The 23789-nt window shown below is 41.3% G+C and overlaps 2 protein-coding genes across 2 annotated transcripts in view; one reads left to right on the top strand and one right to left on the bottom strand.

Moving 5' to 3' along the window:
* Window positions 1-23789, top strand: part of LOC308081897 (TOX high mobility group box family member 2-like) — a gene marked incomplete at its 3' end in the record, with an annotated part of 399667 nt that overhangs the window by 197649 nt on the left and 178229 nt on the right. The gene's annotated exons all lie outside the window — the stretch shown is intronic.
* Window positions 8798-23789, bottom strand: part of snta1 (syntrophin, alpha 1) — a 74358-nt gene continuing 59366 nt past the window's right edge. The window contains exons 3-8 of the mRNA XM_080424200.1: window positions 19414-19609; window positions 18582-18771; window positions 17429-17556; window positions 16918-17114; window positions 10385-10572; window positions 8798-9452 (exon numbers count right to left, since the gene is read on the bottom strand). Coding sequence (XP_080280326.1) covers window positions 9360-9452; window positions 10385-10572; window positions 16918-17114; window positions 17429-17556; window positions 18582-18771; window positions 19414-19609 — 992 coding nt within the window. The 3' untranslated portion in view covers window positions 8798-9359. The remainder of the gene's footprint in view (window positions 9453-10384; window positions 10573-16917; window positions 17115-17428; window positions 17557-18581; window positions 18772-19413; window positions 19610-23789) is intronic.

The raw sequence follows: 23789 nt of genomic DNA, 5'->3' as shown, positions 1-23789 counted from the left end.
AGAAATAAAAAAAATTACACAGATTATTTCCCGGTCTTAATGGCTTAATAATCAAAATCAATAATGTGCTAGCTAGGTTGTAATCGTAGCCTAGCTGCAGGCTGTATACATTATCATGATGAAAGTGTGAAATGATATCCAATAATAACATTGGATATGTCTGCACAGTTTCACCATGCATGATAATGTGTATATTAGCACATCTATCACATGTGGGAACAGAACACTAATCTATCACGGTCACAGGTCAAATCATGTCAGGTAATCTAGTGGTTTGTAACGGTGTGTCATTAAATGACACATTGAGCATGAGACTCACACACATTTCGCATGAGTCTCATGTTCAATGCATGGCTCACACGGTGTGGGTTATTGCATTCCGTAGAATTGGTAGCAAGACTTTAAATAGTTAATTATGCACAATTATTGCCCATAACACAGCACTTTTCTGAAAATAACTTGTAGAAAACATTTCTTTTTTTCCTCTTCAAAGATTGTCTGAAAACTTCAAAACGTGTCTATTATTCTATTTTCAATGATGTCATATTTTATCGCATATGCAGCATTTTTTTTTGCCCTGGGTGAGGGCAGTCAGTCGTGCTCAGCTGTCACCACGACGACGAGCAAACCTCATGGCAGAATGAACTCACCATGTCAGACATGGACGGAACTCAGCCGCAAGAGACACGGTTGCTGCAGATGGCGTGGTAGAATCCATGGCTGAGACGAGAACACACTGGAGTTTATCCTTACGCAAAGATACCAAAAGACAGAACAGAAAACGGTGACCTTTGACAGTTCAGAGAATAGCTTATATTAACAAGGGTGACTTGACAGATGGTTACCAGCTTAACAGCTCTAATAAAAGAGGGAAGACCACAGACTTCATTGACACCATTTTTTTTTTACTGTAAAACTGCATTTGAAATAAATAAGTGTTACAATAATATTTTGTGTCTTATTTACCCAAACTCAACATAAATCAACATTATCAAATAACTGCTAATTGAAAACATCACCTTCAGAAGTATGTGTTAATTAAAGCAATCACCAATAGGTACTAACTGAAAGCTATCTGACCAAACACATTACACATCTGTTGCATAATTGTACTCTTATCATATCATAAGCTAACAAGCAAGCTATCAAACACTGCATGGATGGATGGTACCCATAGGCTGCCACAGCCTATTTCAAAATACTGCGACATTATTTCTGCTCTTAAACACTATAATCCAACTAAGATCAACTTTTAATGATCAGACACAGTTTACTATTGCACAATATAAACATTTTAAGAATAACAAGATAACAAGAAACACACTTACATGTTGGTCCTGTTAAAGAGGAAGTGGTACAGCAAGCCATGAGGCCCAAACTACAACTGCAAACAAATTCAACAGGTCAGGCACACACACATGCAATTAGAATCTGCCTATACTAAAGCAGTGGTTCTCAACCTGTGGGTCGGGAACCCCAGGGGTTCCCCACATGATTTTTGGGTGGGGGGGGTCCCCAGATGACAGGAAAGTGACAATTTAAGGACTTTTATGACATTTTTAATACCTTAAAATGTTTTAAAATAAATTGAATTAAATGAAAAAAGACCATTACTGCATCAGAGTTATCAACAAACTATACTATCACTATGTGGAAAATAGCCGATCTACAAGCTCACAGCTTGTAGATTTATTTATTTTATATTTTCACAATATTCGAGTCAAATGTAATGCCTCAATTCCTACAATTCCATGAAGTGCTTGTCAGGGTGGGGGTCCCCAGTTCAAATATGATTATTGTGGGGGGTCCCCAGTTCAAATATGATTATTTTGGGGGGTCGTGGCCTGAAAATGTTGAGAACCACTGGCCTAGTCTACTAGAGGGCAGAACTGTCTAGCATGCCGGCAGCACCTTGTTCATAGCAAGCTCCCTCCCCACAACGTCAGCAAATCTCGGCGGGACTATCATTGTGTTCACTAGTTCCACTCTCACTGCAATCATTACAGTTACAATTACAGTAATCATTGGACTGTAATGTTAATTATCCTTGTTAATTAACATAACAGCAATGTTAATTAACACAAGGCTAGGTGGACCACAACTCAATATGAGATTGTTTTATTGAGGTATTACAGAAAGAGTAGGCTAGAAGACTGATCAATAGTACAGAATAGGCTAGAAGACTGATCAATAGTACAGAAAATAGGCTGTAAAACTGATCAATAGTACAGAATAGGCTGGAAAACTAATCAGGGCTGGGATTGGAGGTTAGCTGGTTGGTTGGGTAGTTGATCGGTTGGATGGTTGGTTGGTTGGTTTGGTTGGAGTGACATGGGGTTTGGGGCACTGTTGCCAAATTTTGCGAGAGAAATAAGCAACGAGGTCTATGAAAACAAGCCCAAAAGAAGCAACTAGGCCACATGAGCACTTTATACATGTACACTGGCTATTTGAAAAGTCTTCATTTTGAATATATATATTTTTTTAACGAGAGTCCCTGGCACAAAATATTTTTTGATGGGCTGGGGGGGGGGGGGGGGTAGAAGGTCCTGTCTGTATTTGGCCGCATTTTATAATTTGGTTATTTGGCCGTTCTACAAGCTCACAGTGTGAGGTATTTGAATATCAACTACTTTCGTTGACAAATGTTAACAAAACTTCTCTTATGGGGGCCACTGGCACCCTGAGGCAAATCATTTCTAGGGTCCTTTACATGAAATGTTTGAGAACCTCAAGCCTTAAAAGAGAGCTCTGTCCCCCCTTACACCAGAATGTAATGTCCTGCCCAAGCTATTCTTGGTATTTTTGGCCAAATATAAACAAGTGTTATTTAACAATAGGGGAACTCAACTGCTCTAAAACACAATGAAATCAAAATGATTGACATCTTTGCTCCAATGTACAGTCAGCATCTGCGCTAACCGCCAGCATCCTGGGAAACACCAGTAAATATTTTGTATCAACGTCTCTTTTAATTGAGTACAACAGTGTTTCCAAGCTTCAGCACAAAGAGTTGGGTGTACAGCATGTACTGTTATAGGAGCTTAACCACCTTTATAGACACTCTACATCGTTGGTTCTCAAAGTGGGGTCCGGGGACCCCCAGGGGTCCTTGAGGGAGTTCCAGGGGGTCCCCAGCTAATACATGTAGGAACTCAACCAATAGTTAGGAACCAAATAGACCCTTATGGGTCTGTAACTCAGAGAGTGTACAAATGGAACCAAATGGACCCGGGTTCCATTTGTACACTCTCAGAGTTAAATTAACATTGATTTTACAATATAAATTGGGGTCCCAGAGATAGCAATGCCATGCGTCCGTAGCCTAATGTATGTCAAACTGGGGGTCCTTTACATTAAAATGGACGAAAATCCCTGCTAGAGCCGTAAAAGTCTTTTCTTATGGAGGTCCTTGGCATATTTTTTCAAATGGGGGTCCGCGGGCTAATAAGTGTCAATTTGGGGGTCCTTGACATGAAAAAGTTTGAGAACCACTGCTCTACATAACCCCTCTCCTTAACGTAGCCTGGCGCTGACAGAGAGTGCTTTTTTTTTTGCACTTGCAGATTCGTCTGGTCCCAGGCTACCCTTAACGTGCATCACAGTTTCTGGCAAGTATCCCTAGGGGTCCAACAGTTAATCAAACTAATCAATTTAATCGATTATAAAGTATAAAGTAATGCTTATGTGGTTAATAGATTCATTGATACAGTATATATAAATCATATCGCTTCTCTATAAATCAATTAATAGAAACGGTAAGGAAGAAAGATTGCTAAGAAAATAATGGATAGTTGCAGCAAGGACAGGAATTTCAGGGAGCCCATGAAGGCCATGGCCGTCGTTGCCCCTCAGTTTGGCTTTGTGCCCCTCAAAGAATGGCATGCCTGTACCACTTTCTCCTGTCAATATGTAGACACCAGTGTCTCTTTCTTGTCATGTAGACACCAGTGTCTCTTTCTGGTCATGTAGACACCAGTGTCTCTTTCTTGTCATGAAGACACCAGTGTCTCTTTCTTGTCATGAAGACACCAGTGTCTCTTTCTTGTCATGAAGACACCAGTGTCTCTTTCTGGTCATGTAGACACCAATGTCTTTTGTTGAGATTCTCAATTCTTAACTCCCCTGGGTTAAACCAATTCAGTGACTTTGATTGGTGCAGGCTGAGCATGGATCAGATTGTAAATACCATTACTTATTTATTTATTTCACTGCAGATAGTCTAATTATTACATTAAAAATCATCCTTAAACCTTAAATTCAATTAATTATTTCAATGGACTAAAATGTTGTTTTATTTGATGGCCTTCCTGCCCTGGCATTTGGCCTTTGTGCCCTCAAAAAATGGACAACACCAAAAGGCCAAGTGACCTTGTCCCTAGGGCTGGTTGCAGCCCTGATTATCCCTGGTAAAAGTGCCCTTCCATTTTGGCGAATCAAAAACATATTCAGTCCTCTTTGCTCGAGACATCTTCACTGGATGTGAATGGCTGATTGTCAATCTGAGCACCAAGATGATCACAGACTAGACTAGAGAGGAGCGACCACAGCCAATGTGAACGCTCCCTGCCGTTTCCACGGTAACCCCTCATCAAGAGGAGCCATGAGGGGGGGTTGGGGGAGAGAGAGACGGAGTCAGAGAAATACAGAGAGTTGGGGAGAGAGAGAGAGAGAGGAGACAAACAGACAGACAGGAAAAAAAAGATGAGCAAATGTGGATGCTATGTTTTGTTTTGTTTTGAATTGACCGTCTGATATGCTGCATCACAAGACAAGCTCGTTCTTATTGCTCATATTCATATTTGTAGTGCAATGCACACGCACGCGCACACACACACGCACACACACACAGGAAGGCATGTACCCACACATTTGCAAACGTGCACAAACACACACACACACTTTTTCACATCAACAAGCAGCATCTGTGGCTCGCTGATAGCATTGACTCATGGCAGTGGAAGTTATACAAGCGCTTGCTATTTGCCTCGCTTATTTCACAATGGGAACCAGCAGCAGGACTAACTGACTCCCCATCAGGGCCCCCCCCCCCGCTGGCACGCTGCATCTCATTATTATCATCTCCGCTGCTCTCTGCCCCGTTCTAGAGAATTCTGTCTGGACTTAATAAACTGTCAGACCACCAACTGGTAGCGTTAAATAAAGATGCTGTGGAGGCTTGTTCTGCTGTCTGGAGCGGCGGCTCAGGGAAAACGACTCGTTTGGAAGATTGTGAAATACGATGACACTATAAAGCCGGGGAATTGGACTTGGGGGAGGGAGTGCACCGAGCAATTTACACAAAGATGATGATGTCTGTTTAACCACTTATGTTGTTATGCCCTATTTTACGCTTCGGCTATTCAAACATGGGACGATCTACAAGCTCACAACAACGTGCGTGTTGTGAGCTTGCAGATATTTTTGCAAGTTTTGACAAATGTGGCAAATGGGAACATGGTCATAGAAGTAGAGATTCCAGGGTTAAAGTGGTTATTAGTGGGATATTACTGCCTGAGGTCAATGGTCCTTATGGAAGAATTATAAGAGACTACATATTTAGGGCGCTCGGGCAATGTTGAATGGGAGGAGTAGGATGGACGCACTAAGTCCTCCCGGTGGGGGTTCCTCACTGGCAGGTGAGCCAGTAGGGTACAACACAGAAATTTGTGGGAATTAATTGCCATAATAACGACTAAACTGGGCAAAAAATGGGGACCAGTGGCTTCCAATGTAAAACTCGCGTCACTTTCTAACTTGCCTACGTAATTGGTGACGTTTGGAAATACGAGTCATATAGGACTATGGCCAGACTGAGAAGCAAAGTGAGAAAAAAAACAGTCGGCCGAACGCAGCGAATCAGTCTGGATTCCAGGCTAATTGAGTGCTGCCGAACTTCTGGTTCCTAACCACCAGACTACTGCATCGCTACAAAACGATCTCTCATTCCATATGCTACTAAAATAGAAATTATTCAACTAGCTTAAAAGATCTGTTTTTCCAACGTTCTCACACTCCCAAAAGGCCTATTTGACTTTTTGGAACAATTTTAACATGTGACATGAAGTGGGGGCAAAAAAGTCACAATATGACTTTTGGGGAATATGTGATTTACGATTCTGTGCCTATTGGAACATAACTCGGACGGCGCCGAGTCGTCTCAAAGTGGACTTTGCAACGCTCGACATGGCGACTCGCTCACCTAAGCTCGCTCGGCTCAAGTCCGCTTGAGACGGCGCGCCTCCGACGTTTTAACCGATTTTTTGGTCGGACCGTCAAAAACGCTGAGAACTGGACTTCCGCATTGCTGTAATGCGGAAGTCCCGAAAAGTCAACATGTGCCTTATTTGCCCCCCCCTTCAAGGCACATGTTGACGTTTGGTCACTAAAGTCACAATATGCCTTTTGGGGAGAGAGACAGCGTTGTTTTTTCAGCAGTAGATAAACTCATCCTTTCCTCTCCATCCAGCATACTCATGTCAGGCACTGATGACATTTTGCAACAATCAAAATGCTGGTCTAAACATTCATGATAGAATCAATAGCACGTATAAAAGTTAACAATCAAAGTTTATTACACTTTTATATACAAACAACTCTGCAAGGCACACCTTTGTTTAAATAAGAATATACAATACATCGTTTTGTTTTTTTCTTGAAAGCAAACAAGTTTTAGTTTTGAAATATATATTAATATAGTCTGTTTAAAGAGAGGGTGAGAGAAGGCCTCAAGTTACGGATGTTCTTTAGGCAAAAAAAAAAAGAATGAGTATAAATCATATTTATGGGGTAAATAATCATTTTCTGATGTAAACAACTTATTTTTCTTTCAGTCCAAACATTGGCCAAACTTTCAAAACAATGAACCATCATCACATTTACCTTAAGCTCGATCTGGTGCTGTAATTGTGAAATACAAAAGTAAACATCTTGTACTGAAATAGGTAGGTGTTAACTTTAAACGCAGTAACCTTTCTTAAACATCTGCAATAGAAGTAGCTTAGCTGGACCGGTGATCTAAATATCAGTGTGTTAGCTGAGAAATGTCATCTCTTGTCAATAGGTTGCTCACAATGATGAAAGCTCTTAACCCATTCAAATTCGGGAACGCATCTCTGTCATTTTAGATTTCTTTGGCTATTAAAAAATAGCAGATATACAAGCTCATATCGCACTATGAGCTTGTAGATCAACTATTTCTTTAAAAAAAAAAATCGCGAAAATGTGTGCAAATCTTTAAATATGTATTTTTTAAAGCGAACATTTGTAAAAGATTTTGTTCCAGGGACCCCCCAGAAGCAAAGATTTGATTTCTAGATGTTCGCTTTAAAAAAGTGTATATTCAAAGATTGAACACATTTTCAAGATTAAAAAAAAAATCGCAGCTCTACAAGCTCGTAGATCTGCTATTTTTTGAATAGCCAAAGAAATCTAAAATGACACAGATGCGTTCCCGGTTTGAATGGGTTAACATGCGCATCATGTGGGCTTAAAAGGCAACAATAACAGCCAATGCAGAGAAATCACACACTGTATGTATACAGTTAAGCCTGGTTTGTACTTAGTTGCATGCCTGTGTCGCGCGCCGTAAATAGCCGATCTGCTGTGTTCGGCACGCCACACCGCCAAGCAACTAAGTACAAAGTAAGCATAAAGGCCATTTGAACTCAGGCTAGATATCAATCAGTTGTTAGGAAACGTGTCATCGTTGATCTATATTTCTCTGAAATTAATAGTTAAGCTAAAAATCACAATAGAAAAAAAAAACTTTCATGTAGTAGTCCACACACAGAGAGAGGAAGAGAGATGAGGGATGAAAGACAGAGAGAGAGAGAGCGAGAGCGAGAGAGCGAGAGAGAAGAAAAGAAAAGAGTAGAAGGATTTTAACTTCGGTTTAAAAAAAAGAAAATCCTTGAATCAGCATTCGGACATCCGCTCTAACTGCATGTATAAAAAAGGCTATAAGATGTGATTCCTTTCTAAGAAAAATAAATCAAAAATGCAGGTTAAAGGTCAGGATCCTCTATATAAACAGGTACTACAGTATCTACAGTAGTTTAGTAGCAATACTACAGTAGTTTAGTAGTAATACTACAGTAGTTTCAATCCCAAATGTGACACCCCTTGAAAAACAAAGTACACCCCCCTCATACAAAAGGTGACGGGCGATTTTGTCGTTGACAAAATTTGATTATTTAGGTTTAAACGAAACGATGACCCTTCAGTCCTTTTTCCCTTAAAAACACATTTAGCGTTTTGTAAATGAAGTACTCTTCACACCATTCTCATTGAACAATGTAGAGAAGAGAATACCGTTTAATCTACATCGTTCAATACATTCATTGTTGATTATTGAGTGATCATCACCACGCTGGCGTCTTCCATTTTTCCCAATGAGGCCAACGATCAAACCACTACTCATCATGAAGGAGCCGGTTTTGTTCAGATTTGTTGCAACACGGCAAAGCAGTGGTTTTCAACCCTTTCCATATCAAGGTCCATTATTTATTCTGCATTTGAGCCACGGATTCATCACCGTTTGATGAGATTTAGCCTCTCAGACCAAAAACTTGATTTTGAAAAAAAGATTTTGTCCACGATTCCATGCTGTATTGATGTTGGTACCATGGGAGAGATAACAGGCAAACGTTGATCAAAATAACAATTCTTTAATTAAGTTATGCAGATGTTTAACAATAATTTAACTCTTGAGAGCGTGAAATGAAACCAAATGGACCCGTAAGGGTCCATTTGGTTTCATTTCACGCTCTCAAAGACCCTTTAAAGATCTATAAGGGTCCATTTGGTTACCAACTCTCCATCATTTAGCTGGGGACCACCTGGAACCCCCTCAAGGCCCTGGTTGAGAACCGCTGCGGCAAAGGAAAGACAGACAGAACACAAGGATATGCTCTCGAACGTCGAGATTCATGAGACAAAACGCAACGTAACAAGTATATCTGGTGGGGGGGTTGGAGCTTTGTAACAGTATATGCAAGCTATCATAATCTTTTTTTTTCTTCTTTTTTTTTTACAGTTGGTCATCATAAAAGTGTCAAAACCTGCCATGGTTGTTGACGGATGTCAAAATCGATTTATGTGACCTCTGATGTTTGTAAACCTCGAAAACGAACTAATGTGTCCATCAGAACCATCATTCAGAACCATCGGAATCACCCTGATTCTGGCGTGTCTGACCAAAAAGGTGAAGACCCCTAGGAGCCCAAAAAATAAAATAAAAAAGGCAATTTGTCGGCCTCTTCTCCTCAGCTCTCTATTTCCATGTTTGTGGGTCTTCGGAGCTGTGTGTGCGTCATTAAATACTCCCCATTGTTGGTGTTCATACCAGTTGGCCTTTATCATGCAAGCAGGCCTAGTCGCTTCACCTTCGCAGACAGGAAAGAATGAATGATGAAGACTATGGTCTTGGGGCAGCCGTGAAGGTCCAGTTGCTGGAAGAATGCAGAGGGGGGGAGGGAATACAGAAAGGTGAGAGGCACAGAAAATAAAGAGAGAAAGAGGGAAAGAGATTAGATTGAAAACCTTCCCTATGAGTTGTTTGAAGTAAATTGCCTGTAAAAGAATCTGTTGAAATTGCAATGTAATAATGTTTAGATTTTACAAACTAAAACAGGTCAATATACTGGAACAAGGCCATAATAAAGCGTTCCATTTTGATATGTCTAATTATAGTAAACTAGACGGTAGACATAAAACCCACGACTCAATATTTTGAAAGCAGAGGATATTAATAGTTATAGCATGCATTGACAATCATAAATGAATATTATTTTAAATGTATTTCAGTCAGATAACTCACAAATAGATTGAAAACATTTATTTATAAAATGTACCGGTAAATACGAGTGTGAATATTATTTGATCTTGGCGATCAAGGCTCTGCGATATTACATATTACTCCCTGCTCAGCACATAGAAGACAAGCATTTAAGAGCAGGTCGATACATTTAGGAGCAGGTCCATAAATACATATATATATTAACAATCCCCCAGGGGAAAACAATGTGTATCTGCCTGAACAAGCTCGCAATTTTGTACATTTCAATTAGGACGATTTTAAAATGCATGGAACAGATAAGGGGGGTCTATGGCCTAATGCATATCGCTGCTGTTGGGTTCAAATAATTGAAAAAAAAGAATATATATATATACATATAGAGGATATTACGGCATCCTACAGTGTAATTAAAAAAAAGCTAAAATAGCAGATCTACAATCTGAAAATGCGTCGCGATGCAGCGCTTTTTGAGTTGTAGCATGCCGAAATACGGAATAAATGTGCACAAAAAAAAAAACATAATAACGATATCAAACTGGTTGTCCTTGAAATTGAAAAAGGTTGAGAGTCACTGCTCCAACTTACAATCTCTGCCTCCGGGCTTCCGAAGTCCAGGAACATCATGCGAACTCCGTCGTCTGAGGACATTCGGAGACGCTCGAAGGGCTGCTGGAGCAGGATGCTCTTTCTGACTCCCATCTCCTCCGTGAACAGGGTGAAGCCCTCATCGATGTGCACGCCCAGGGTGCAATCCTTCCCGTTCCAACTGCAAGCTGCCGGGGCAGACAAAAAACACAATCCACCAAAATGGAGTTGTTATAACAACTCTTATCCCATTAAGACTGGGAACGCATCTGTGTAACCACTTAATCCATATGTTATACTTTGGCTATTCAAAAATAGCAGATATACAAGTTCGAGCTTGCTAGAACATTTGTGCAAATATTTGAATATATTTTTTAAGGGAACATTTTTGACTGAAATCTTTGCTTCTGGGGGTCTCTGGAACAAAATATTTGGCGGCCAAATACATATTATTTTAGAGGTCCTTGACATGAAAAAGTTTGAGCACCACTGATATTATACGTAGCAACATACGTTTTTCAGAAAACTGTTTACAGAAAAATTTCGAAGACATTTGTAGAATCGGAACCTCAAGTCTAAATGGGTAAAAGGACCGATGGACTGATGAGTTTTGGATATTATGGTGCCCTACTTGGTGTCGGCAAAAACACTCCGAGTCAGGATGCAGTTTACACAGTAGGGAGTGGGACTGTGCCTTTACTTGAGTATTTAAAGGGCAGTGCAGTGAAGTTCAGAGTTGTGCAAAGTTGTGCAAAGATGTGTGGCAAATCGTCGTTGACGCACAATCCTGCACTTCTATGTAGAGATATTGTTTGGTAGAGGAATGTTGGAAAACTGACCGAACAACAACCTGAACATACCAAAGATAATTAAAAAAAAAGGTGTCTGTGATTGACTCTCATTTAACAAAGCAAAAGCCTGCATGCAAAGCACACACACGCGCACACACAAGCAAACCCACACACCACACAAGCACTGGTATGTTTATCTGTTAGTACACTTGCATGCCTTTTTTTAACAGAACGAAACTAAGTTTCTATCTTTTTGCACACGAGTGAAGTACACAAAAAAAGCATAACTGTGTCCAACCTAGGTTTCACCCTGTGTTATTGTGGTTTGGATTTCTGTGAAACCTGTTGTTGTGCACCATAGAGGCGTGTGGTTTCAACCACACGGTGGGTAATGGAAGGTTGAACCTAGCATTACCATTTCCTTAAAAAGTTTGTCTTTTGCACGTACACCACTTCCTTGCTGCCCCCCCCCCCCCCCCCCCCTCACCCCATCCCCGAGGCAGTGTGTAAAGAAAAGGACATCAACGCTTGTTCTGCCTTTGAAAACTGTCCCATTTTCACATCGACAAACCCATAATGACCCTCTTTTATCTGGCTTTCATCGAATCAATCTTGTCTTTTTCTCCCTTGTGACATGGTTTGGTAATCTCTCTGTCTGTGGAGAACGAAAAATTCCCTGAAGCAAAATTGTCAAGTGGGCCAGTAAGCTTTACAGGTGAAACATGGCATCAAGGGTGATTGTGAAAGTCAACCAAAGAAGAACAAGATTTTGGGGGCAGGATCTCCTCTTTCATCAACAAGGGTGCAATGAGGAGTCTAGCTGGAGGCCGTTCAATGTCATTTCCACTGCGCTTCAAATCTCATGGTTCAGGCAACATCTCAACGCCACAAAAAAAACTAAACGGCAGACTTCTCAAAACAAACTAATACGACTACTTCTAGGGCAGGGGTCTTCAACGTTTTTCAGGCCAAGGACCCCCTAGCTGAGAGAGAGATGAAGCAGGGACCCCCCACTACATATTGTATTCATGTTGAATGTGTGTTTTCCAAGCCCCCAGAACCCAGTGGTTGCATTGAAGCGGAATGGACATGCTGGCCATTTGAGGTATTGCAGGTGGGGCCACTGTATACAAACAAGCCCGAGGCTCCAAATAGGCCTTGCCCATCACATTTTCCAATACGTTTCCAACCCGGAAGAAGGGGTGATTTCGGCCCATGCGCTGGGTGAGCAACTCAATGCAAGTGGATGGGAGGGGATATCCGGTGCCCTCGCTATTATTTTTTAACTCTATGGTGTTTTCAGACATTTACCCACTTAAACCCTCAATACTAAGTCAACTTGACCATTGGCTCTGTACTTAGTCTGCTCTTTTCCCTCTACACCAAACCTCTTTGCTGAAAATAGCCGATCTACAAGCTCACAACGCCTCGCAGCGCGAGGCGTTGTGAGCTTGTAGATCGGCTATTTTCGACTTATGTTCCCCTAAGATTAGGGATGCAAGGGTACAAGTGGTTAGTGTAAAAAAAAAAGAGTCCCTATCCCACAAAGATTTGTAGGCCCCCCTGTAGTAACTCTGAGGACCCCCTAGGGATCCCGGACCCCCTGTTGAAGACCCCTGTTCTAGGCCTTTCCCCCAGGACTCACCAACTCCTTGAACACCTTGATAGTAGAATCCTCAGACCCCCGACCCCACCCCTCCTTTCTCTGTAAATATACCATATGATTCTACTGAGCTTTATTCCAATATTTAATTTTATTCGTATCATATTGTATTGTGTTGTATGTATTGTATGTATTACTGACTAATTGAGTACAATGGAACACAATGGAAACAAGCTCCCTGGGGCTTTTTGTGTTATCCTTTTACCATAACCTTTAACTGTACAACCTGTACTGTTAATAATCATGTTAATAAAGTATTCAATCGATGAGTCTCAACTCCATTTGTCCGTTACTCGCAACATAATATCTATAAATCACCCTACAGTGAGTACATCCATTTGATGTTGGACTTCATGCCGTTCCCATGTGGATCTGAATTTTTATATTAGTCCGGCCCCTGAGCTTGGTTATGTGTTCTCTTTTAATTTTGTCCTACATGTTTTTTGGTTAAATACAAGAAATCTTTTCATGGGGAACTTGTTGTGTTATGAACTCAAGTGGAACAGAATTTTAATATAAGCCAAGCTCAGGATTATCAATAACATAACATAACATTCTTTTTAGGAGGGTATTTAGTCTCAAAATAGGAGCTTTATCTATGACTAACCAAATAAAGACGGACAATATTCATCAATCATATTTACTGTGGGTCTCTCACTTAGAAAGTGCAGTGTTGCACCACACCATGCTACCAGCAGAGGGCAATGTAACACTACTGAGGCTATACTGTTAATGTTTGTATACTGTATGAACCATAGATCTTAAAACAGGGGGTTCGGGACCCTTAAGGGGTCCTCAGAGTTACTACAGGGGTGCCACCAAATCTAAAATGTTTACATTTTTACATTAACCACTTGCATCCTTATTCTGGGGGAAATATTCGCCGAAAATAGCAGATCTACAAGCTCACAACGTGTGAGCTCTGTGAGTACAGAGCCAAGGGTCAAGTTTACAAAGTATCGAGGGTGTAAGTGGTTAAATGTCTGATAATTCACATTAACATGAATCCAACTTATTAATAGAAAACATAATGTAAACAAACAGAACAAAAACATAAATTTACTCAACACTGATCATGTCTGTCATGAAGTCTATGAAGCTATCTATGAAAAGGTTTAAACACAATTTTTACACAGCGTGTAGTTGGGGTCCCTGCTTCATCTCTCTCATCTCTTCAGGCCTGAAGAAACGTTGCAGACCCCTGGTATAAACCATTATGAGTATTATTTTAGGGAGGGGCTACACATTTCCATCATTAATTTGACTTTCAGAGAAACAGTGTAAAGAAACCACAATCCATTTCCTCACAAGAAACCTTGTTATGAACTGACCATTGATATCATTTAATGGACCACAATAGAAACAAGCCTCTGGCTTTTTGTGTCATCCATTTAGTGTGTTTTGAACTTGTTGCACTGCACCTTTAAATATAAAGTATTCAATCAGTCAATCAATAGCATAATATATTCACTCGTATTTTATTGACTCACATTATGAGTCACCCCCCCCCCCCAATGAATGAGCACAAATCTCATAGCCAGCTGCATAGCCAATATTCATTCATTATGCTCTTTGAAAGCTTTTTCAGAGAATACATTTAAATATATAAATAAAACCTGTGTGTGTGTGGGGGGGGGGCTCCATCTGGCACTAATCTCTATTTCAACCAATTAAATGTATCAAATTTCAAATATTTGAATATTGCAATATTTGACATATTGCATGCAGTAAAACTTAATTTAAAGATACCTCTCTTTCTTTCTCTCTCTCTCTATGCGCTGGATGTACTTGGTGCTGAGAAACGCGCTCTCTTGCGAGATCATATGAATGATTCATGCTTATATCTTATTCTATACCAGCCTCATTTCAATAAGCTTATGCAATATGATGGTATAAATACAAGCCTGGACTTGTCCAGAGAACGGACATGCATCACTCATAACGACGTGCTGTGATGGAACAATCTTTACCCTCACATGAAACGGGAAATTATAATCAAACCAATCTATTCAGTCAGACCCATTATAGCCTACACTTTTTTGTTTAAATAAAATGAAGGTACACGAGAAATGTGACAATAAGTACGTTTTACCATGAGGGACATTCCAAACAGTTTTTACATCGCTCTTTTGGTCGAGTCTAGTTGTAAAAACTGTCTGCCATCATTACTGGATTGTCCGTTTCAGCTGGACCTATGTTATCATTATAAATCAATCAATTAAAGTGACATTGTGTGATTCAGCGTGTTTCAGTACAGCGTTGCGTTCTACCGAGTCTGTGGATAGCAAGGGAGGGGCACTGCGCTACCTAACGTGGTCTCCAGATCCAGCTCTGTGGTCTCAAGCTGCTGTCACAGGTGCCCAGAGCCTCACAAGATTATTTATTAATTTATTTTCTTAATCTTAACCCATTCAACTCGGGAATGCATCTGTGTCACTTTAGATGTCTTTGGCAATTCAAAAATATCAGATCTGTTATTTTTGAAAAATCGTGAAATATTTAGTTCCAGGGACCCCAAAAAGCTAAGATTTGAGTTACAAATGTTCACTAAAAAAAATATATTAAAAGATTTGTACACGTTTTCAAGATAAAAAAAAAATAGCAGATCTACAAGCTCATAGCAGTTTCTTGGTGCCGCACAATGAGCTTGTATATCTGCTATTTTTTAATAGCCAAAGAAATCTAAAATGACAGAGACGCGTTTCCGGATTGAATGGGTTCATCTTAATTCTTACAGTTGCTTATTCCATAATTTTCAATACTAGACCATATGATGTCATAGATTGGCTGACATCACAGACTAGCCAGATAAGATCGACATTGGAAACACACCGCTCCCATGTGGATTCTAAACATCCACATAATTCGATTATTGTCTCCGCCGGAGGTGGAGAGTATGTTTTCGTTCTGTCCCGCTGTGTCCCCCCCCCCCCCCGAGCCAAGCTAACATTGGTCAAACTTCACGTGACACGTGACAATATGTTGTCACCAATGCTTTTGATTGGCTAGCGAGACGCATGACGAAATAAAATCCTATAAATAGGTGTGTCACTTCAAAAAGCTATTATGTTTTTGAAGTGAGGTAAGACGGGATCAATCAGTCTTGATTGGAACAGTACCTTCCAGTACAAATCACCCGTCCGTGCGTGTGTGTGTCCCTCTGAGAACACCTAACATTGGTCAAGTTTCACGTGACATCACATGTAATATAATATATGTAATATATGTAATATAAATATATAAATAGCTTAGACAGGAACAGTACTTTCCAGTACAAACAGAGATCACAGCTGAGATCACACAATGAAACTAACTCCCATTACGCAAACTGAAGAAGCAGCAAATCATCGTCTGAAACCTGATGAAGAAGCAAAGGCGCAGAAGGCCAAAGCTAAGAAAGCATACTCATCTACAACAGTAACACAGAAGAGGACTACAGAGTTGAATTGATCCCACAACAAGGCCGAAGTCTTAATACTGTAACAATTGGCCACCTTGATCAAATACATTATGTAGCACTAGAGAAAACTGACATAGATCAAACACACCAATCAACTGCTGAAACTGTTCAAGACAATGAAGATGAAGAAGACAGACAAGCATTTGAACAAACCAGTCAATCCCATATGACACATTGCTTCAAGAAGAACATTTTTAGATGCAGACACTACATATTCAGTCGCCCCTGCAGAACACCAAAAACCACGCGCATTCTACCAAGACGACAAGTTTGAAGAGTTGGCAAACCCATCAAAGTACCCTTATGGCCGCGGTGGTTTAAAAACAGAAAGAGCAAAAAACATCACACACAGAAAATATTTTAACCAACGCCTTTTGCATTGTGATGGCCGTTTTGCTAAAGACATAGACTATCTCCTGGCAGCTCAGTACATGGTGGAAGCACAACAAGTCAAAGATCAAATTCAGATATCCCTACGGCAAAGCCGTTTGATTAAAATAGCACGGGTCTGCTGGCGGAGACTTGTGCTCCGAGGAGCACTTTTTCTAGTTCATTATTATTTTTATTTTTTTTCAGTTGTGGGTGGGGTAACACCAAAACCTATACTTTTTCTGTGTACCTGTAGTGACCTCCTGGATGAGTTCAGCAGCATTGTGACAGCCCTCCACCAGTAGGTGGGTCCAGGTGGACAGGTCCTTGGCAGAGTCCACCCGGAACACGTGGGTCTCCACGCCTTGCTTGGTGCCCGAGCGCAGGCCAAACGACAGCTCCGAGTCCAGGAGGGGAGAGCTCTTCCCCGGGCCAGAATGAACCAGCCTTTAGGGAGGGAGAAGGGAGGGAGAAGGGAGGGAGGGGGGAGAGAGAGACAGAGAGAGACAGAGAGAGAGAGTGTTGGAAACACAGGGTGGGAAATGGATGACTCATGCATTCTGGATCAGCTTATCGTTACCAGATGAACATGACGTTATGAAGCAAAATGTCCAACAGTCCAGCTATGGAAACAGTGAGCATCTGCTCTATGACTGGGCCAAAACACACCATGGGAAGGGCTTTATGACAATAAACTGCTGCTCCTGACAGATGTGCTAGGTTCATGTAATGTTAGGTGTAATGCGTGTGTGTGTGTTTACCTGGTAGTGATAAGCGGGTGACTCTTGGGGTTACTGAGACCGTCTTTGTCGGTAGGCAGGGAAGGGTACAGTAGTAGTTCTTTGTCAGTCAACACCGCCAACACTGGCTTCTCTGGTCCCTGGGTGACCTGGTGCGCGCGCACGCACACACACACACACACACACACACACACACACACACACACACACACACACACACACACACACACACACACACACACACACACACACACACACACACACACACACACACACACACACACACACACACACACACACACACACACACACACACACACACACACACACACACAGTGAGAAAGCATGTGGGTATAAAGTAGCCCACCCTTTACTCCCTCCAGGCAAAACTTTTGTCTCGCGTATAGCCAGACAATCAGAGCTCTCCGCCTGCTCATACTCATCATCACGTAGATGTCTGGTGACATCTGATATCTACAGTCAGCTTAGGGGCTAAAACTGTCTGGAAACTATTTGGAAATTAAAAGATAATTGCATTGCAGAACTAATGCAAAGACTTTAGGCCAGACTTCACATCGGGACAGTGATTTGATGATGATGATGATGATGATGATGATGATGATGTGATGTTTTCAAGGGTAACATAAAAAATATATACATTCCAAATCAATCATTTGATAAAAAATATGTATTTATTTAGTTCCCCAGATGTATCATCAGGTTCAGGTCTCTGATAGCTTGGCTACATGAGTCTAGACAAAGGACCCTAGGGGGTCCTCAGAGCTACTACTCTGTTAAAACACCTAACAGTGTCTCTTTGTCAAGTACTCTAACAACCAGAAACCAGAGTCCTTGTTTCCCTGCATCATGCACTTGAGTCTGTGGGTGTGGTGTGTGTGTGTGTGTGTGTGTGTGTGTGTGTGTGTGTGTGTGTGTGTGTGTGTGTGTGTGTGTGTGTGTGTGTGTGTGTGTGTGTGTGTGTGTGTGTGTGTGTGTGTGTGTGTGTGTGTGTGTGTGTGTGTGTGTGTGTGTGTGTGTGTGTGTGCATGGCCGTGCATTCGTGCGTGGGTCTACAAGTCTTCTGGGAGAATGTCCAAATCCGCCCCTGGGCCCCTCTCTCTCTTTCCCTTGTCTTTCTCTTGCACTCTCTCTCTCTCTCTCTCTGTGCACATACCTGTTCTGTAATCCAGCCCAGGTGTTTGACCTCCATGCCAGGCTGCAGGGCCTTCAGCTCTTCCTTCACCTTGGGGAGCAGGTTGGCAATGCCAGCCAGGATGGCAGTGTACCAAGACTGGGCCATCGCTGGGTCTTTGGCCCGTAGGAACACAGAGCTCTTTCTGTTGGATGCGATCACCTCAAAATACCTGGTTTAGGCAGAGGAGGGGAGGAGGAGGGGAGGGGGGGAGAGGAGAGGAGAGGAGAGGAGAGGAGAGGAGAGGAGAGGAGAGGAGAGGAGAGGAGGGGAGGGGGGGGGGGAGAAAAGGATAAGAAAAAGTTCCTTAACCCATTCAATCCAGGAACGCATCTACAAATGTCTTCTAAATCCTAACAGTTTTCTGAAAAACATATGTTTCTATATCAGTGGTTCTCAAACTTTTTCATGTCAAGGACCCCCAAAATGATATGTATTTGGCCGCGGACCCCCATCTCAAAATATTTTGTTCCAGGGACCCCCAGAAGCAAAGATTTGAGTTACAAATGTTGGCTTTAAAAAATATATTTGCATTTATTAAAAAGATTTGCATATAATTTCACGATAAAAAAAAAACAGCTACAGCTTGTATATCTGCTATTTTTGAATCACCAAAGTATAAAATAATGGTTACAGCTCAAATCTAAAATGACACAGATGCGTTTCCGGATTGAACGGGTTAAACATTCTTCAACCTAAGTTGAACTGACTTGAATTAATATAAGTTGAACAGAATATTTTAATGTTACAAAAAAAATTAACTGGAGTTCAAAAACGAAAGCAATAAACTTTGGTGCGGCTGGTGGCGCAATACCTGTTTTCCGTGTCTGGGGGGCACTGTTTCCGCAACACCTGGCACATTTTGAGCGGTACGCTGCGGGGCTCCTTCGCCTCGGCGAGGACGGCGTCGGCGCCCCTCTGAGGCGTGGAGGGGGGCGAGTCCCATGGGGGGACCGCCCCGGGGGAGCCCGAGTTTTTAAAGAAGGCCGACATCTCCTTGATGTACTTCACTGGAGGAGGAGCGCCATAAGAGATGGGAGAGAGAGAGAGAGAGAGGAGAGACACGGAGGAAGGGATGAGTTGAAGAGGTAGAAGAGAAGGGTGGGGTGGTGGGGGGGGGAAGAAAGGGATTTGAGATGTGAACACGGTGCCTCTGGGACATTTTGGGAGATGAGTAGCATGCTGTAGCAGTTTATGATCTGAGAGATGGGCGCTCCGGGGCAACGTACTAACAGTTCTTACTAACAGTTCAAAACAGCACAGAAAGCTCCTCAATCCAGACATCTCTTGATATGAGACCCCTAGAGTCACATTCTTATTTCACTGTGTTAAACAACATGTTCTACTTTCCTCATAAACTTTATTTTTGTACACACTAAACAGTCTAAGCAAGAAGGTTATTATGACAAATGTAAGCAACAATTTGAACTTAAACCCTTTATACTTTGTTGACCGGGGTCCGCCAGGGGTCTGTACTTGCCTGCCCCCTCTTTTCCTTTTACACAAATCTCTTTGCAGAAAATTGCAGAATTTCTGCCCATTTTCACCAAATGTTCGGCCTACAAATGCCATACACACAGTTCATTTTCATGATTCTTGCAAATACAAGGAATAGTTTTTCCCATTCTTTGTTCTACATGTTGGGACTATAGGCTCTATGTACAGCAGCCATTTTGGAGAGAAATTTGGCCTCTTCCTTACTTCACAGGTGTTACCAATGATTCTAATGGCTCTGTTCCATTTAGTGTAGCACAGTGGTTCTCAAACATTTTAATTTTCAAAGACCCCCGTAACTCTGAGAGTGTACAAAATGGAACCAAATGGACCCGTAAGGGTCCATTTGGTTCCATTTGTAAACTCTCAGAGTTACACACCCGTATGTGAGCCATTTGGGACCCCCTTAAGGAACCATGAGGGTCCCTGGACCACACTTTGAGACCCACTGAGTGTTTCCAGTGAGCCAACATACACAATATCAGCACGCGGACTCTGTTTGACCAGAATGGAACACAACCTTAATCAGCATCACCTGTGAAGGAAGTAAGAAGTGGCCCAATTTCTTTCCAATATGGCTGCTGTGTGCATAGAGCCTATCGGCCATGAAACAACATCCCTTTGGTTAGTTCACAGCCTGCAGTCATTCCTGCATAGATGGCCTCCTCACACACATGCAAACACAACATGCACACTCACTGAATCCCAGACGCCCACATAGTACACCGGCACTTGCTCACTCAATCACATAGATACACAATCACTCACACACGCACGCGCGTAAATATTGTAATACTATACTTGTGTGGACATTTGGCCCTCACAAGTATAGCAATTCACACAGACACACACACACATGCACAGTCAGAGCTCCAGTAGCCTGCGGTATTGGTTTTGGTGAGACCAGCACTGTGGTAAAAATAGCCCAGAGGACACAAGGAGGTATGAGGCTAAAGGCTGTGCGCTGTGCTCTGGTTTCACTGGGAGTGTGAAGTGCTCCTCTTTGCTGTAGTTACAAGAGGCCTGTAGGCTGCAGGACGGCCAGAGGAGACATAGTGCTCCTCTTGCTGTAGTTACACGAGGCCTAGCAGCCTGCAGGACGACCAGAGGAGACATAGTGCAGGACAGGAACACGTAAGGGGGGCTTCCACCAAGCCCAAATCAGACCAATACTTTTACTTCTGCTCCACTGCATCTCAGAGGCAAATATTGTACTTTTTACTCCAATACAATTATTTGAAAACTTTAGTTACTTTGCAGATATAAATTATTATATTATTATAAAACATGCATTAACCACTTTAGCCCTATTTTATACCTAGGCTATTTCCAAAAAGTTTGTACTTTTACTTTTGGTACTTTAAGTATATTCTGATGAAGTAACATTTTGAACACAGGCCTTTTAGTTGTAACAGAGTAAAATATCTGAGTACTTCTTCCACCACTGCCCCTACAAGCCAGCCGGAGGCAGTCCGACGTTCACTTTGAACTCAGATCCATGATCTCCCTCTCACTAGCTCCAGTGGTGGACAAAGTATATACTCAAGTAAATAGTCAAGTATTCAAAAGTACAACTTACGAAGTGTCAGAAATGTAAAAAAATAGTGAAAACATCATGGAACCCTTTTGGGGGTTAATTCATAATATATTTTGTACGTTTCGGTCCCAAGAGTCCCTTCCTAGAAATGTAGTGGAGTCAAAAGTGCAATATTTCTATTTAAAATGTAGTGGAGTCAAAAGTGCAATATTTCAATTTTAAATCTAGCTGAGTGAAAGTCATGAGCTTGCAGAAAACAAAAACAAAAAAACTAATACTCCAAAAATATACAAAGAAGTACAGTGCTCCAGTAAATGTACTTAGTTACTGACAGCCAACTGGGTTGGTTGGTTGCTTTTATTCCGGGTAGAGGGTGTTCCCAGCAGTTTACAAGTTCACATTCCAAAGGGAAAAGCAATGGAAAGATGCACTAACAAAGACAGTACTTGTCAAACTGCAGTTGCTACCGTAAATGACAACAAATATGTAAATATAGGATAATATGACATTCTATTTTACCATGGCTGGTATATCACCCATCCGCTCTGTCCTTTCTGCTGTTAACAATCAGCAATATTACCAAGTAGTTATTGACGCAATGCCCCCCCTGCAGTGGTGTAAAGTAAGTACATTTACTCAAGTACTGTACTTAAGTACAATTTTGAGGTATTTTTACTTCTACTCCACTACATCTCAGGGGAAAATAATGTACTTTTACTCCACTACAATTCTTTGAAAACTTTAGTTACTAGTTACTGTAGATTTAGATTATTATTACAAAACATACATTAACCACTTCAGCCCTATATACAGTTCGGGACCATTTGAAAATAGCCGATCTACAAGCTCACAATGCGATGATATGACATTCTATTTGACCATGGCTGATAATGGTATATCACCCATCCGTTCTGTCCTATCTACTGTTAACAATCAGCAATATTACCAAGTAGTTATTGATGCAATGCCCCCCCCCCTGTAACCAGAAGCACTTATAGTTTTATCCTGGCAACCAGTGGATGTCCACCGACCGCCACGTGTTCCATCTCCCTCTCACAGCACACTTAACGCCTCCCTCATTATAATTCACTTTGGATAATGGCGTCAGCTCAATGCACTCAATAGAAATATCATTTAAAGAAGTATTTCCACAGAGTCAGCATAATGTTAATTATACCTCTGCGTCATCTCTTATTCTTCCTCTTCTCTCTCTCTCTCTCTCTCCCACAACTTTTTTTTCTGGTTCTTTCTCCATGAATCTGCGAATGCTCCCTCACTTTCTCTCCACCGTGGGCTGTTCAGTGGTGGAAGAAGTACTCAGATTTTTTACTTGAGTAATACTCTGTTACAAGTAAAAAGTCCTGTATCCAAATTTTACTTGAGTAAACGCACAAAAGCATGAGCAGCTAAATGTTCTTAAAGTTACAAAAGTAGAAACTTAGTAAAAAAATGTTTCATCAATTTCAAATAGCAATACATTTGAAAATAGCTGGAGTATAGAACAGGGGTTTTGGATTAATGATAAAAATCTGAAGTAACTAGTAAGAACAATATTTGCCTCTGAGATGTAGTTGAGTAGAAGTAAAAGTATTGAAAATTGGAAACACTCAAGTAAAGCAAAAGTACCTCACAATTGTACTTAAGTACAGTACTTGAATACATGTACTTAGTTACTTTCCACCACCGGATCCGTTTGTGTCAGTTCACTCTCTACATTCAAATCAGCAAATGGATTTTCTTAAATGTTGGACTTCTAAAATATTAATATTTGAGTTGTAAAGAAATCACAAAGAAGGAATGTTCTACCAGTATTGCACAAGCTGCAGATACAATTTGAGGGAAGTGAAAGTGATTCCCCCAAATCGCATTGCACATGCCTTTCTTCCCAACCCCTCCTTTCTCCGTCTCTCTCTCTCTCTCCATGGTGTCCCACACGCTGCTTTAGTCTCTCTCCCATGCATAGTCCACCAGGGCAGTTGTCTGGGCTACACTGTCGTACCACACATTCCAACCTTCACATTGTCCAAATGTTTTTTGTGAACATGTCCGGCTATATATTCTCCTGGAAAACAGTTCAAGAATATGTGCTTAAAAAAAATTCTGTTTGCAAAGGAAACCACCAATTCTACCTGTTTATATGATGTTTACTGTACATGTTT

Source organism: Gymnoscopelus braueri, assembly GCF_963280865.1.
Source record: "Gymnoscopelus braueri genome assembly, chromosome: 3".
Classification (NCBI taxonomy): Eukaryota; Metazoa; Chordata; class Actinopteri; order Myctophiformes; family Myctophidae; genus Gymnoscopelus; species Gymnoscopelus braueri.
This window is presented reverse-complemented; position numbering and strand designations above follow the sequence as displayed.